This window comes from Macadamia integrifolia, chromosome 8 (genome assembly GCF_013358625.1).
Source record: "Macadamia integrifolia cultivar HAES 741 chromosome 8, SCU_Mint_v3, whole genome shotgun sequence".
NCBI classification, from domain to species: Eukaryota; Viridiplantae; Streptophyta; class Magnoliopsida; order Proteales; family Proteaceae; genus Macadamia; species Macadamia integrifolia.
This window is the reverse complement of record NC_056564.1, coordinates 29,106,001-29,122,331: the sequence shown is the minus strand read 5'-3', so window position 1 is coordinate 29,122,331 and position 16,331 is coordinate 29,106,001. Positions and strand designations below refer to the sequence as shown.

General features: G+C 38.4%; 1 protein-coding gene and 1 long non-coding RNA gene across 9 annotated transcripts; one reads left to right on the top strand and one right to left on the bottom strand.

The window, feature by feature from the left end:
- Positions 1 to 5,090: 5,090 nt before the first annotated feature.
- On the top strand, positions 5,091 to 7,427 carry LOC122087148. The gene is made up of 2 exons (XR_006142675.1): positions 5,091 to 5,172; positions 7,210 to 7,427. It is a non-coding gene; the product is annotated as an uncharacterized LOC122087148 (long non-coding RNA).
- Positions 7,428 to 8,753: 1,326 nt separating this feature from the next.
- Positions 8,754 to 16,130, bottom strand: LOC122087146 (alpha/beta hydrolase domain-containing protein 17C-like). 8 transcript variants are annotated; one of them, XM_042656163.1, is made up of 6 exons: positions 15,311 to 16,130; positions 13,199 to 13,235; positions 12,316 to 12,552; positions 11,569 to 11,616; positions 11,388 to 11,395; positions 9,171 to 9,333 (listed from the first exon to the last, which is right to left on the bottom strand). In XM_042656163.1, exons 1-6 carry the CDS (start codon positions 15,643 to 15,645, stop codon positions 9,315 to 9,317), a joined length of 684 nt encoding a protein of 227 aa, XP_042512097.1. In that variant the 5' UTR covers positions 15,646 to 16,130; the 3' UTR covers positions 9,171 to 9,314. The 8 variants fall into 8 exon arrangements, 7 of the variants coding, with proteins under 7 accessions (XP_042512091.1, XP_042512092.1, XP_042512097.1 ...); XR_006142673.1 differs by lacking the exon at positions 11,388 to 11,395 and adding an exon at positions 11,211 to 11,330 and having other exon boundaries at positions 9,196 to 9,333; XM_042656161.1 differs by having other exon boundaries at positions 9,242 to 9,333; positions 11,388 to 11,452.
- Positions 16,131 to 16,331: the final 201 nt, after the last annotated feature.

Below are 16,331 nucleotides of genomic sequence, written 5' to 3'. Positions count from 1 at the left end.
TCAACCCTATTTTGATAGTTGAGATCTTTGATGTCTGGGGCATCGATTTTATGGGACCATTCCCTAATTCCTTTGAAAATTTGTACATACATTTGGTCATTGATTATGTTTCTAAGTGGATAGAGATCATACCTTATAAATCTAATGACCACAAAGTGGTGGTCCAGTTTCTCAAAAAGAATATTTTTTCCCGCTTTGGTGCACCACATGCAATAATTAGTGATAAGGGTACTCATTTTTATAATCGGCCTTTTGAAGCCTTAATGAAAAAGTTTAGGATCACCCATAAGTTATCTACCCCTTATTACCCCCAAACTAGTGGTCAAGTGGAGGTGTCTAATAGGCAGATCAAACAAATCTTGGAGAAAACTATTAATCCCAATCGTAAGCATTGGGCCATCAAGAAGCTCAACTTTGATTTGTTTGATGAGAGAATTCATCATAGGCTCCAACTATCTGAGTTGGAGGAACTTAGGAATGATGCTATGAAAGTTTTAGGATTTACAAGGAAAAGAGCAAAACTTTCCATGATAAGCATGTTCTGTGCAAATCTTTTGTAATTGGTGATAAGGTCTTATTGTACAACTCTCGATTATATTTTTTCCCTGGTAAGCTTAGATCCTGATGGGATGGTCCATTTATTGTCCATAATATATGTCCCCATGGGGCTATGGAGATTTTGAATCCAAGAACAGGGGTAATTTCAAAGGTTAATGGTCAGCGTTTGAAACCGTTGCTCGAGTTTCCTACTACTGGTAGTGAAGAGGTCATAGATCTCCATGAACCTCTTTACACTGATGATTAACTTTTAATCAGGTATGACCCCCTTGCATTGTCTTCACTTTTAATTCTTTCCATGCATTGAGGACATTGCATGACTTAAGTGTGGGGGAGGGAAACCAATTTTTTATTTTTTCACTTTGTTTTATTTGTTTTTCGTTTTGTTTTTTTGAGCTTGCTAAAGAATGAAATCCTACTTTGGCTTTTGGCTAATAATCATACCATTCAGTTGCTTAATATATGAAAATAAAAGTTTTGATTAAGGTACCCATTTTGAACGTATAAAAACCCTATTGAGAAGAAAGAAACAAGCATGTGTCTTGATATGGGACTTTCTTTTGAAATATAAGAGACCCTTGTTTTATGGTGTTGGACCAGATGTAAGTCTATGTGTTCCTTGTACTTTTGAGTTGGAGTTGAGACTTTCTTTTTAACTTAGCATGAGTTAACATATGCACAATTTTAAATGAAATGTGAAATGATGTATAAAGAAGAATAAGAGTTGATTCCCTTTGAACTAAACAGGTCATTGCGCCTCAGAAAGCATGGTGTCTTGATCGAAAATCTTTGGGAGGAAACTTCTGAAGGAACTCTAGCATCACTGTCTTTGTGGGCATATGCAAAAAGTGAAGCTACATGGTAACTTGGGTGTCTAGTGTTTGCTCCACCATGTCATTCAGGTCAAAAGTAGTGGAGTAGAATAGAGTTTATTAAGCGAAAAAATGAGGAAAAAAATGTGCAAATGTCATTAATGCTTGGTAATATGTTTTGGTAAAAAACACTCCAATGCCTTAGTCATTGGTTCTTTATTTCTTCACAAGTGGTTGTACCTTAAGATAAGGATGTTTTGAAAGAGACGAGGTGAGTTTCAAATTAAGAAATATGGTAGTGCTTGGAATTGACAAAGGATAATAAAAGTTCAAGTGTGGGGGTCCCTTGTAAGAAAAATTATCTTTGCTCCAGATCGGCATGGGCCTTACCTTTAGCCAAGGTTGGGATTTGTTTATTCTAAATTTTGGGTGTATATCCACTGCAAACATCAACGAGACACAATTCATCCACTAGGGGTGACCTAGGGGTTTAAAGGTTTGTTGCACATGCTAAGTGCAACCGTAATTCCTACGAAAGTGAGTTAGGTTTTTTTTTGTTTTTATTCTTTTTCTTTTGTTTTTGCTCGAGGAATAGCAAAGTCTAAGTGTGGGGGAATCCTGATGAGCACATTTACGTGTGAAATCTAGTGTAGTAAAACATGTATTTTACATATTTAGAATGGAGTTATCCTGGGTTTTACTCTCTTTTTGCAAGTTTTATATTTTCAATGCCTTAAGGACTATTAGGTGCTATATCTCCAATTTTACACATAAAGAGGTCCTATTTCTTTCTATGGTTGCAAAGAGAACAAAATTCTGAGCAAGATGGATGTGTTCAATTGTAAGTACACATTCGTTTGGTTAACCGTACAAGTGATTATTCTTTTCGGGCCAGAAAAAGAATAATGGACAGAACTGAACTAAAATGCAGAACTAGCCCATCTGCAGTTGTCCCAAGGATATAAGAAATATTCCAAATGCCAACAAGGATCGATGGAACACATCCTTAAGTGATTGAAGATTCATTTTTGATAACAACAACTACCTAGCGTAGTTGGTGAGTTGTGGTGTGCAAAATCCCTTGCTTATTAAGAGGTCTCAAGTTCGAATCTCTTAACTGCCATTTTGTTGAGGTTTTTATTTTGGAAGATTTTCTCTTTCCTACTCATCACTCAAAGGAGGGCAGCCAAAGGGTTTCTTGCAAGAGGAGAGAGAAATAAGGAAATAAAGAGAAAAATAGAAAAAAGAGAGAAAAAATAGGAAAGGGAAAAAAAAAAATCTTCCAAGATGCTGCCCACGTTTGAAGAAGAGAGAGAAAAAACATTTTTAAAAAAAGAAGGAAAAATGATGCAAAATTGTTGGAGATTCCCTACTTCCTACAATTCTCTATCTTCTCTCTCCTCCACCTCATCAACAAGATAAAAAAAATCTTTTTTTTAGAAGCTAAAATCTTTGGCTTCCCTCCCCCATTCTCTATATAATAGAATTAACACAAAGGGAGGAGGCTCTTCATTCTTTTTCTAGGGTTTTTTTTTAGTTGTTCTATCTCTTTCTCTAGCTCTAGTTCTAGGTTTATACTTCAAACACTTTTGTAAGTTCTTTTTATTCAATTAATGCAAGCACTTTTATTTTTGATTCAGTCTTTTATTTTTATTGTTTAAGCAATTGAAGTTGTAATTTTCAAGTTCTAGTTCTAGGCTTAGTTCTAGGTGACAAGAACAACAAGCTATGAAGCATGTCTTTCAAGTTCAATTTTTTTTTTCTTCAGGTTTGGTTTATTCCAGATCTGGTTTTTAGTACTGATAGTATCTCAAATCGATCAAGTTTTCAGTTCAAAGGTTGAAGTTCAAGTAAGTAGGCTCCTTCAGTAGTCTTCTCTCCCCCCTCTCATTCCCTCTTCTGACTACCCTTTCTTTCTTAATTTAGGATTTTAATTTCAGTCATTACATTATTGCTATTCCTTTCTCCCAAGGTTCATGGTTAGCTTATGTGTTGGCTTTGCCCCTCCTAGCCATAGAACCATCATTTTATTGTTTTTATGTTAATTGTCTCCCTTTCCATAAAGCCAAGTAGCGTAACCCTTGTAAGAGTGACTCTCTGGTCAAGTAGGGAAGCTCATATTATGATACATCCCTCGGGCTAAGTAGAGAAACCTACTTGTGAGTCTCTCTCGAGCTTTATCTCCTTTCTTTTACTTTATTTTTATTTTAGCATTTTTTTCCTTTATTATTATTTTTTTAATTGTGTGGGTTGTTTATTTTCATTTATTTATTTATTTAATTTTAATTACGTGGCTTGCGTCTTTAAATTCTTAGATGACGAATGGTTAGGACGTTATTTTAGATACATATGTTTAGGACGGTAATTAGAATTAGGTCACAACCATTAATTAGTTCACTTATCATTATTAAAAGAAGAAAATAAAATAAAATGACTGCTCTCCCTGTGTTGGACCCGTAGCTACACTGATCCGTACGCTTTCGGTTACATTTTAAAATCTCGAACACTTAGCATGCTTGAATGTAGTGTGAGGTCAAACAATGTGACTGGAGGGATGGAAGTTTGATTTCATAAAGACGGAAGCCAAGTAAATGATGGAATATTATCTTGGGTATTTGGTGGAAACTATTAAAAAAAAAAGAGAGACAGAGAGAGAAAAAGGGGATATATTATAAAATGATTAATAGTTTGACTTGGGAGAAATGATATGAAAATAATAAGGAAATGGAATCCAAAGGTATGGTTCTCAGAGAGTGACGAAAGTGAAAATATGGATCAACTAATACAGAATCAATGTGAAATTCTAAGACATTATGAATCTTTACAGAGATCAGATCTAAGTACCTTCGTAGGATACATTGGAGAGATAGAAGTAATAATTGTATGTGTAATGAGTAAGAAAAAGAAAAGAATGTGGATTTCACAGTTCTCGAGGAATTAAGGACATGAATGGATAAGGGATCAATATGGCCAATAGGTGTGTTAATGTATGTTGCTGAAATTAGTCACTACTACTACGACATGTGGCCATGTTAGTAACACTGAGTGGAAGTTCAATGTTGCATTGGATAAGAGTGATGTTAAAGTGGATGGGATTGATCCTCGAAGATGAGCAACTCCACAAATTTCGAGGACGAAATTTTTGTAAGGAGCGGGGAAATTGTAACACCCTAAACTGGAAGCAGCTGATCACCTCAGTCTTATAGCCCAATTGGCATAAGAAAGAAGGTTGCTCTGTTATGGACTCATATGTACATGTAGCAAGAGAGAATTTGGCTGATTCATTGGCCAAGGAAGGAGCACAAAATAACCAAAAAGGAGTGGGATCAATCCTACATTGGGTGGACTCAGGAACCCAAAGGTTAGGATAGTAAATGGACTAAAAATGGGCAAACCAACGGGATACCCTGTTGCCAACCGACCAGCAGAATGCCGAGAAAATTGGTTTTTCTGTGTGGGGCCCATATGCCTACACCCCGAGCCTAGTACCCACCCACTGGAGGGGTCCTCATGTTTATCAAACACAACCTAATAGGTTAGTGTTTAGTGGGGCCTATGAAAGGGAATTAAATTTTAAATAGTTGTAGGTTTTAGAAGTAATTTTGAGAATTGATTTTAGAAATTAAGTATTTCAGCCAAAAAGACCCTAAGGTCTATTTTGGCTAAGATATATTTGTTTTAGGGCAGCTGTTTCACCCTATTTTGCTGCTGCAAAATTTGGTGGATAGAAAGCAAAAGAGAAAGAAGAAGATGAAGAGAAAAGGAAGGAAGGGAATTGCGGATTAGGGCCGTTGCACCTAAGGTATGGCTGATACCCTCTTATTCCTCTGAATTCAATTAGGTTATTTAGGATAGAAGCATGCAAGGTTATGAATTTCAGTAAATTAGGGACAAATTAAGCCCCTATGTACTGATTTAGTACTCAGTGGAAGAATTCCTAACCCTAGTAGGGGTTTAGGGCTTCAATTTAATATTGACACATCTCTGGGAGCCCTGAATCTTAGGGCTTTTTTTATACAAGGATATGTTAGTATAATTGGGACCGAATTGAGAAGGAATTTGGTAAGAATCCTACAGAAAAGAGCAGGCAGAATTTTATTTGATTTCAAATTTGGGGAATTTAGATTAACTAGGTTAATTCCTTCTCAGTGACCCATTATCTCTCTTAATTGGAAGAGGAATTACGCTGGAGTTACTGTATGGAATTCCATACAGTAGACTTTGATGGAATGATGAATTTTGGGAAAAAATTGAATCAGCCCTTCAATTTATCCGATTTGGGTTTAAACATGAAATTTTTGTAAGAATGAGATAGTATAATGCTATGCATAATTTTTATTGCTGTAATTGATGGTTTTAGGGGTTGTGGAATGACCCTAGAGGCATTAGGTAACCTTCCATATGTTGTTAAGGCCTACCCATTGGCCATGAGCAGCCCAACCCAAGGAAATCCGTAGAACAACCTCTAGGAGTGCAGAAATTTCTACAGATTCTCTCCCATTGGTTGGGCAAGAGGCCAACCAGTTGTCCCCATCGATTGGGGTGCTTTAAGCCCAATCAGCCCCTATTTTGGCTGGTTAGAACCCTACCCCTTGTGGGTCATGTTTCCAAACTTTTACCCAAATTAACCCTATTGGTAGGGGTAGTTCAAGGGTTTTTTCGAGACTTTAATTGGGTTAATACATGGGGCTGTTGGAAGTCATTTTGGGTCCAGCAGTGAACCTATATAGACTCATATTAGGTGTATAAATGTTGAACAAAAATGATACACATTGGTTTAGGAACCTAAAACAATCGGACGAGGATACGACGTTGATTACAAGAATCCTATCGCACTTGTGATTTGGGTTATGAGGTAAGTGGGTGTTTGACTTAATTTTACGAAGTGTTTTTGCATTATTTTCTATTTTGTGTGGATCATACATATGTGTGTGAATTGTGACATTGTGTATGTATATTGTTATCTTGTGATTGTGATATAATTAAACTGCTACTCTTCTATTATTTTTACTGTTAACCTGTGAGTATGGAAGGATGAAGCTTGAAATGGTTCTGGAATGCAGAGGTAATTGAGGTAAGTGATTGTGGTTCTGTGGATGAGGTCTACAGTTGTAACTGTGATATTGATGATCTAGGGCACGATGTGGCCGAGGTTCTTTCCGGTACCGTGGGTCTAGAGGTCAGAGGATGTGTGTTGTATGATGTGCGATGAGTGGCAATGGCTGTAACATCAATGGTCTGAGGCACGGTGTGGCCAAGGGGGGGAGGATCCGGTACCGTGGGCTCAGAGGACGATATTATAGTGATGGCCATCGATAAATGCATATGGATTACATCTGGTTAGGATTCATAGACTCTGGTGCTACACCCCATGCCAGTGGGGGTGGTTAGGTACTACCTAATCTTAGGGGATGGTGATGCAGCATGGGGGACCGATGGGTTTTTCAGGACCGTGGCTACATGTCCCATAGTACGGGTGACCGAGGAGAATTTCGGGACCGTGGTTGTTCTCCAGCTTGGGTTTGCAGGGTGACCGATGGATTTTTTGGAACCTGCAAGCTCCTGATTCACAACTAGCTTGTATCATTGGGTGACCGATGGGTTTCTCAAGACCGGGGATACGACCTATATTGCAGTAGCACTAATACCCTATCTTGGACTTAGTAATTGTTTGCTAGGTATTGTATGCTAAAACTAGATCATGAGCATCATCTAATTTGTTTGAGCATGCATTGCATCATTTGTTTGCGTGTACTTGCATGTACACTCCTCACTAGGCTTGTGAAGCTCATCCCTCATTGATAGTAATTTTTAGATGATGGAACTGATGTTGAGGCAGGTGTGGACTTTGGCAGCGGTTTTGAGGATCATGTCTACGAGACACCAGGATGCTAATGGACTTCACTTTTCTTATTTCAAATATTCCTGTTGATGTATATATTATGGAATATGTAGTAGTTAATATTGTAACTTGTGGTTGTTTACAGACATGAAAATTGTATAATGTAATTTATCATTTTAGTACATCACCAGTGATATTATTGTATGATTTTATTAGCGTACTCTAATTTTAGTTGTGATCTTGCTGGCATTTGTGAAATTAAGATATTACATCTGTGATTCTGGAGGGAAATGTTGACTAGATGTGGGTGTCCAGTACCGCATACCTTAACCAATTTGAGGCAAGGTGTGACATTAAGCACGGCGGTCATGAATTTCCATATGAAGTATTTGAAGGACTGATAATTATCTTGAGAAAAATCCACAAGAAGATTTTGGGCAACAGGTATATATTTCACCGTTTCCTTCTATTAGAAAACCACTTTCACCGCTGAATAGGGTTAAGATTTGGATTAGCTTTTTCTCCAAATTGGATCATTAAGGGAGGACAAGTGCTTTTGCAACATGAAAATTCTTCCCAACTAGATAGAATTCGAATCTATTGAGCGATTGTCTTAATCTAAGGGCTTGGATGATGCACTTCTCTTTCCACATATTCTCCACGGCTTGCCGGTATTGAAGAAATTGAAATGGAACTTGCACATAATGGGGGCAGAGATGAGAGTTTGATGATTAAGAGATAGGGAATATCAGGAGAAACAGAGTTTTGGAAAACAATATTTGGTGGGATAGGGGTGTAAAAGGTAGAGATAGAGAGAGAGATTTGCTGCATTTTCAACCTACCGTGCATATACAATTCGGCAACAATCTCCCACTCCCTCAACGAAATTTTTGTCCTCTTACAATTTAGATTTCTTATGGTACAACACTCTTCACCTTGTGACAGACGAGAGTAGAAGAAGAGCAACTTCTCCTGCAACACTCTTTTATCTATCAACGATCTCCTTTCCTAATATTCTTTTTCTCCGACAATTAACACTATTCTAGGTTACTGTCAATTTTCTGAATAAACCGCTCAGAACAGTATGTAGAAACAATATTTTGACCGTAATTATGATATTTATTTTCATTTAATGATATCTTTATTTTGTTTAGTTACAAAAATATGACTATCTATTACATATCAGTATACAGTATTCAATACTTCGACCCAGTAATAGTATCAATGGCTCATATCTATTATTCCTAATCTAGCGATTCATATAAAAAGTGGCTAAATATATACTCATTCACCGCACGGCCGAAGAAAACTGCTCAAAAATAAAAAAGGGTAATTGGAAGCATAATGGTCACAGGATAACATAAACCGATTAACCATATAACTAGCAGCGCTCCCATTTACATTAATCCATAAATTGACTTAAATACGCTATTACCATGAAGTAAAGGTACACATATAGGGAACAAAATAACTCCAGAAAAGGTTGATCATGGTTCATGAGTATTCAATACAACTAAAAGAGGAGAAACGAAGAGAGTGAATACCAGAAAAAATCCATACAAATCCTTTTATTACCACAAAGGGTCACTACTACTTCCAAATTTCACTCTCATCTGCAAGGTGTACATTACAAGGGTCAAAATTTCAGCATTTTCTGTACAAACGCAAACCAATCTAATCCCTCCCATCAATGTTTCACCCTCCACATAACAATCAACAATCCAACCCTCCATGCCAGTGTTAAGCCCCACAACATCGACAGAATGACAATCTAATGCACCTTGGTCTTGGACATTCTTGGCATCTGGGACATCTGGGGCATCTAGGCCATCTAAGGCGACAGAGTCTTACTCTACAGCACCTGCTACTACTAATACAAGGGATACAAGTAGTATTAGACTTCACCGGTTGACAAAGTCTTTGCCTCATCTCTTTCAGGCGAATATCCGTGGTCCTATTCTCCATCTCTCGGATGAATCTGCACAGATGCCGAATGTAATCAGGGCAGAGCTCCAAATTGCAATGTCCACCTCCCTTGATCCATAATGGCTCATACGGCTCCCTTGCCAAATGCCACAAACCATTTCCATGTAACCAATTCACTACATCATCTTCTGTACCCTGTAAAATGTTAACCTACCAAACTTCAAGATCTACAATAGACCAAAAAATTTGCATTCCGAAAATGAGATAGACAAGTTTGAGAAGATTTATTCATTTAAGACTAGAGAAACACTCAGAGATTCCAAAACACATTTTTGCTCAAAAGTTTGCTGTGTAAAGGAGAATCTAGAAGTAGAATTTCCTGTATGCTTAAAATTTAAATTTGAAAGACCATTAATTGCCCAGGTATTTTATTGTGGCATGCCAATGATAAACTCCAGTGGTGGCATTTGGTACGTATGGTTCACACAGAGATGAGCTATGTTTCTAGGTCAAGTAAATATAGCTAAGCAGTTAACTTTAACTAAATAGGCCAACAACAACATCCAAAACCTTAACCCAACTTAATCAGGTCAGCTACATGTAGATTCCAAGCAAGGATGAGCACAAATATCCATGCAAAAATATTGCCGGGTTGTAGCTAATTATAATAAGTGTCTGATGCAAACTGATGCACCACTACAGATCAGCTATAAGCTTATAACGACAGACTGTAATAAAGTACCGGCTGTCCACCTGACATACCATATGGACCAATCAAGCCAAAGTATCCTAAATCTATTACGTCCACCACCAAGACAATCCATCACCCAACCAACTTTGGTCAGGCCATCACCCTTCTCAACCAACAGTTCACAGGCTGAGTGGTTCAACCAATTACAGAACCATCACAAACAGTACTGTAAGATTGGGCCAATGAAATCTCTCAGAACAGATGAGCAAACAGACAATTATGTTGACCCACATGATTTTGGGCCATGTAGCAAGCACGGCTGCGCCACAGAAAAAATTGATACTATAATGTCAATCATATAAAACATTGAATCAGAATTGGACCAAATCAGGATCAATTGAAACCATAGACAGTTTTGTTTTTCTACCAAGTATGCCTGATTACTCATCAATTTCTCCGCACTAGCCCCCCCTCCCCAAATGACAAAGCAACTTCTTCCCTAGAAAAAAGAACAAAGGGGGAAGATTAACCCCCAAAAAAAAAAAAAAAGAAGTAAAGGTGGGGGGGGGGGCAATTTAGGACAATCAACTTATTTGTCTCACTATGGGTAAAATTTCTCACATGTTTTAGGAAGAGGATCCCAAGCTACACCCAGTCTGTGTTTAGAGGAAGAAAAAGGAAAATTTATGCCACACGGTTGTTTCACATGAATTTGGTACATAGTTGTCACGGCATCGACCAAAGGCATTGGAGGGGGCCCTAGACACAAGGCAACACAAACAAGACATCCAAGGCACGCCTACATGCAAGGCGACCAAGGCACCTAGACGCTTAGGTGACACCTGAACATGAACTAACTTCTGTCAATCCAGATCCTTACTTACGTCTTAGCAAAATGATCATGTGTGTATATGTCCACGTTTGGTGGGCGGGCATGCACACGTGTTAGCTCTTAAAATCAAAAGGTGAAGATAATAAAGATAAACATGAAGCACCTCATAGAGAGAAAGTGATTTAGTTGTAACTTTGAAGACATGATAAAACACAATAGTACCTGTCTCTAGACAATCCAATAAGTGTCACATTTGGGACTTGGGAAGAGCCATTTCATTAATTCATTTCAATCAAGTTGCATCAAAATATGCCTAACCTTTGGCCTGATATACTAAATATGTGAGACTAACATCTAATTTACAAGGAACATTTGATGAAACACTAACAAGCCGAAAGACTATATATCTTTATCATGCATATGTGCGACGCGCAACAGAGCATCAATTTGGATCTCTGATTACCACATAGGAGATGAAGATATATTGCATTGGAACATTCAATAATAAGAGAAATGACAGCCTGCTACACTACCATCTAATTTACTTACTATCCAAAGAATGCAGTTGACTGGACAGCTTTTAGACTAGGATCATTTCCCGGCTACAATCTCATAGCCAATGCCCATTAGTCGGACCACTTATCAGCTGCTCCCATATAGGATACAAACCTTGAGGATTAACAGAAAATGGAAAGAATCTTTACTTGTGTGAAGAAATAACCATACCTGCTCCACTAGTACATGTTTAGACCCGGAGGAGAAACATGTACCAAAAGTGCAAGAGTCCATCTCTGTTAGTCGTAACTTCTTAGTATAAAGTTCTAATTTCATGTGAATGTGGAGAGGTTTAAAAACAAGCCAAGCACTGAAAATCTGTAGAACCTAATAATCTCATGGATGCACTTACATGAATCACAAGCACCGGGCACTTCACCTTCTGAATTTTGTTAATGTTCTGCAGTTTCCAGCATAATCAGTACCGATGTTTGACAACAGAAAAGAACCCAAAACTAACTACGAACAGAAAATTTGAGAAACCAGCTGCATTGAACCGCATAATAGTCTAATGATTTTAATAGCACAGAAGACGTGTACATTAGCAAAAATCATAATATCCCCAAAAGCTCAAAGTTGAATACTCAATTTATCATATGACATTTTGATCTATCAATTGTTAAGTTGCACTATTGCAACATGTTGGTCACAGGTTCAAAACCTGTAAACAGCCTCTTCTGCGAAGTAGGGGGTAAGGCCGCGTACAACTTGCCCCTCCCAGACCCTGCAGCAGCAGGAGCCTCGTGCGTGCACTGGGTTGCTCTTTTATAATTTGATCTACCAAATCCTTATGGATCCTTCTGGTATGTTAAAAGTTTTGGGAAACAAACCCTTGAACAGATGATTGAGATGAACCTACAATGTTGATTTTTTTGGGACCCACCAAATGACAAATCCCAATAGCTGCTTTATAGCATTATATATATATATATATATATATATATATTGAATTGATATGTGAACCAGAAGACTTCCCTACAGTAACCAATAGTCTAGAATTCTCAACTGTAGAATTTTTATTTTAGAATTCTAAAACCGTAAAGTGTTTTGATAGGTAATGCTGAACTGTAAATTGCACTGGCAGAGATAAACTACTCACCTTATAAATGTCACAGCAGAGTGTGAACTTCACATGACAGAGCACACGAAGTCCAGAAAGTATGGCACTATGAAGAACAACACCTCTCAGCCGTGGCAACCGAGCTGCCAAGTACAATGTGGGCCCACTTCCAACTGATTGCCCATACAAAATCAAGTCTTCCTGGCTAACTCCATACTCAGTCTCAAGACACTGATATACTGCTTCAATGTCTGCATAAGTGTCAAATTCACTAGGCTGCATTACATAAACAAAGTACTGATCAGAACATGAAACTTATTTCAAAATCTGAGAACTCCGGCTATGTTTGGTAGCCAAGAAAAGAAAAAAAAAAAAGATTTTGAAGAGAGAGAGAGAGAGAGAGACACTTAAAAAAACTATTGTGTAACCTTGACTTTTGTCTTACTGTCTTTCGTAAAAAATTTGAATCTGAAGAGAGAGATGCACACTTAAAAAGGTAATCATGACTTCTGTCTTATTATGTCTTTTGTACTATTTTCTTTTCTTCTCTTGGTTACCAAACATAGCCTCGAGGAATGAACAGCTGTAGCATTAATTAAGCTGAATGAAACAGGACATTAACACCATCATGCGCATGTTGATATGTTCAGCATACAAGGTCATCCACGTGATTTTATTCAGGTCCCATCCCTCAGCATGTATACCACCAGTACCATCACATTGCAGTATAGTAGAGCGCTTGAGCACATTGGATTTCATTTGCTCTGATACTTTTGAAAGCAGAGGGAAATAATTGGTTTTTAAACCTTAGGTATTATCTAACAAATTTTCTCTCCTCCAGCAAGGCAATTACTCCATCTAAGAAATGAAAACAGAAGTAGACCAAAGCAATTCCGATAGCCAGAGTTGAATAACAACCTACCTTACCAGTTGAAGCTCCAAAACCAGAATAGTCATATCTGCAGTAAAACATGACGGAGGATATCAAAACAAAAATGTAGTGGAATCCAATTTGAGAACTAGGGAAAGCAAACAAACAACTGGCTGTGGATAAGCTTAAATTGAATAGAAATAAAATACGTTTATCTGGTCAGCCCAAAAAATCACCACCCGGCATATCGGATGGGGCTCAAAATTTCATTGGTAGGTAAACCCCAAGGTCCCCTGCCCACCTGTCAAGTATCAATCTAATTAGAGTTGGCCAAGCGGCAAAATAAAGCTTTGAAAATCCAGGTCTACAGGAGAACACATGCCAACACATGGACGGTTGAAAATGGGTACTTCATTGAATTTGAATCTGGAATTAAACACATGGCTAATTCAGATATTGCGCTTCCTATCCAATGGTCAGAATTAAATGGACCATTGAGATAAGCTTGGTGCAACGGTAATGTTATTCCATCATTAGGAAACAGCCAATCCACGAAGCAGCTAAGGCTGCGTACATTATGGCCCTCCCCGGAGGCCAGTCCCCACAGAGGCTGGATCCTCGTGCGCTGGGTACGCTTTTTTTTCTTTTTTTTTACAGACTATTGCATTATAAATGACCAACAACATATCAATCAAAAATGTACAGGGAGAAAAAGAAAATGAATCCAGCTCAACACAGTAAAATGGATATAGATGCTGACATCTGGAAGACATACAGATAAATCAAAAAACCAAATTTAAAAAAATAAATCCAATTTCCAAATGAGGACATCAAACCCCAGAAAAGTCCCCATCCCCTTTCCCTCTCTGTTTATTTGGGGAGAGAGCATGGTAGAACTACTGAAAGCAAAGTACTTGGGTGGGGTTTTGGAAGAAAAAGGCTGATTAATCCAGATTCCAGAGCCAAAAGAGAACCCAGAAAGAAACATTGAAACAATGGAGACGATCTGACAAGCCAAGGGGAGGACGGAGATAAGACTTAAGAATCAAGACCAAAATGCAAACAAGACAAAGGATCACCAAGCACAAAACAATTCCTTGTACTGTGAACACGCCAAAAAATTTAAAGACAGAAAGAAAAGAAGAGAGTGCAATTCATTGAACAGTGAGCAAGCCAAAAAATTTAAAAGGTGAGCAAGAAAAGATGAGAGAAGTACAGACACCCCAAAAATACTGAGAAGTACAGAGGAGGCTCAGGAAATTCCCAAACCCTAAGAACAGAGAGGTGCTCCAGATATGGCAAGAAGGGGAAAAAAATCGTCTGCAATTCCGATCTCGTACAATTCCGTGCAATACCACCTTCAGGCGGTGACACGTGTATTGATACCAATACAATGGTCCAGATCTGATTTAAATGCCTCTTTACTGATTTAATGTTTTATTAGTTGCACCAGATCTGGACCATTGTATTGGTATCAATACACGTGTCACCGCCTGAAGGTGATATTGCACGGAATTGTACGAGATCGGAATTGCAGACGATTTCAACCCAGCAAGAAGGGGACGACTGCCTTGCCTTACTCTCTAAAGCAAACAAGTTGGTACCCAACCAACACCCCCCCGGCGCCCTTCCCAAGAAAAAAAAAGAGCAAACGAGTTTTCCGCCAGAAAAAAAATTAAAAAAAAAAAAGGCAAAAAATCATCTGATGAATCTCAAATTAGCTATATTGCATTCTTTGTACCCATAAAAATCTCACTCTTTGCCATCATGACACAGTCCCCTAGAATTAACTACGGCGAGAGAAAAGGGGGGTTAAGACGGACTGTTGTTCTTTTTTCTAGTGGAGAAAAAACTACTAGTACAGACGTAAAAAAATTAATAAAAATATTAAAAAAAAAAAAAAAAAAGAGAGAACAAATTTATGTGACAGAACATAATTTTCAGAAGCAATTATTTTACTTAAATTTTTTTAACTAAGTACCATAATCCAATATCAAAAGAAAACATTAAATCCATAAAAAATAAACCCAGATTGTCCCGACCACCAAAAGCAAGAACAGAAGAAACACAGAGAGCCAATATTGTTCCACTTCAGAACTCTTCCCTCCCCAGTTTACAAAAGAAACCAGTAAAGAAACAGAAGGGTCATGAAGCCATACTAACCCCATGAGATTAATCCTAAGATTGATCTTAAGCTGCACAAAGAGATCATAGAGCTGGCCAAGATCAGCAGCATTGCCATGAGAGTAAAGCAGAGTGAGACGAGCATAAGGATTCCTCAGGTAGAAAGCTACGATCTTGTTACCACGCTTGGTGTCAAGCAACCAAACATCAAGCGAACCATCATCTTGAGGGACTGACAAAGAAGCAGCGGAAGAAGAAGAAGAAGAGATCACCACCACCTTCCCATCCCCTTCTCGCCTCTTCACCTGATAAGTCGCAGGCCTCGGTGGAAAGAATGCGAATTTCGCTGCCAGACGCGAGACCATGCACCCCATTGTCCCCAAAGGAATCCACAGAAACCCAACTCATTGACAGACCAACAAACCCAAATACATGTGTTACAGATGCCCCCAAAACAGAGACCAAAGAAAAAAAAGGAAGTAGCTTTGGAATTATGAGCTCAGCTGCTAAAGTAGCTGCTAAAGTAGTCCTTCGAAAGAGAACTTTCCTGGGTTTTCAGAATTCCTCAGCAGAGCTACAAAAGAAAAAGGAAGATGGAGAAATACAGAGTAATTGCATACTCTGAATATGAGCCTCTGTTCAGTGTTTACTCAGTGTGAACTGAGATCAGCTTCTAGGGTTTCTTTTTCTAGGGAGGAGAGAGGGAGAGGTATGGGTGGACGAAGAGAACAGAGGCCAAGGGCGGTTTTGTCACTAGACTCAATACTCACTCTCCATTGCTCTGTTTCTCAGCCTCGCTCTCTTCTCTCGCTCTCTCTCTCTCACATACTTCTAAACCCACTTGAGTACATCATTGATTGTGAAGCTTTGATCGTCAGTTTGGCAATAAAGAATCAATATCTCAACTTTAGACGATTTTTCGTGATATTTTGAAGTGTATTTAAAACCTGATCTCCCTCGTTGTTTGTTTCCCGTGGCCTTGTTTTGTCGTTTACTTCATCGAGAAAAGGAGCTTGGCATCCCTACGAGCAGAAGTCCACTCCGGATTGGTGAACCTTAG

Excerpts from the sequence above, each read along its gene's own strand:
- LOC122087146 (XM_042656157.1), bottom strand. The coding sequence starts at position 15,645 with ATGGGGTGCATGGTCTCGCGTCTGGCAGCGAAATTCGCATTCTTTCCA. Across the intron at positions 12,553-13,198 it reads TTGGAGCTTCAACTGGTAAG|CCTAGTGAATTTGACACTTA; the intron begins GTAGGTTGTTAT and ends TATGTAATGCAG. Across the intron at positions 11,617-12,315 it reads TCTGCTGTGACATTTATAAG|AACATTAACAAAATTCAGAA; the intron begins GTGAGTAGTTTA and ends TGGAAACTGCAG.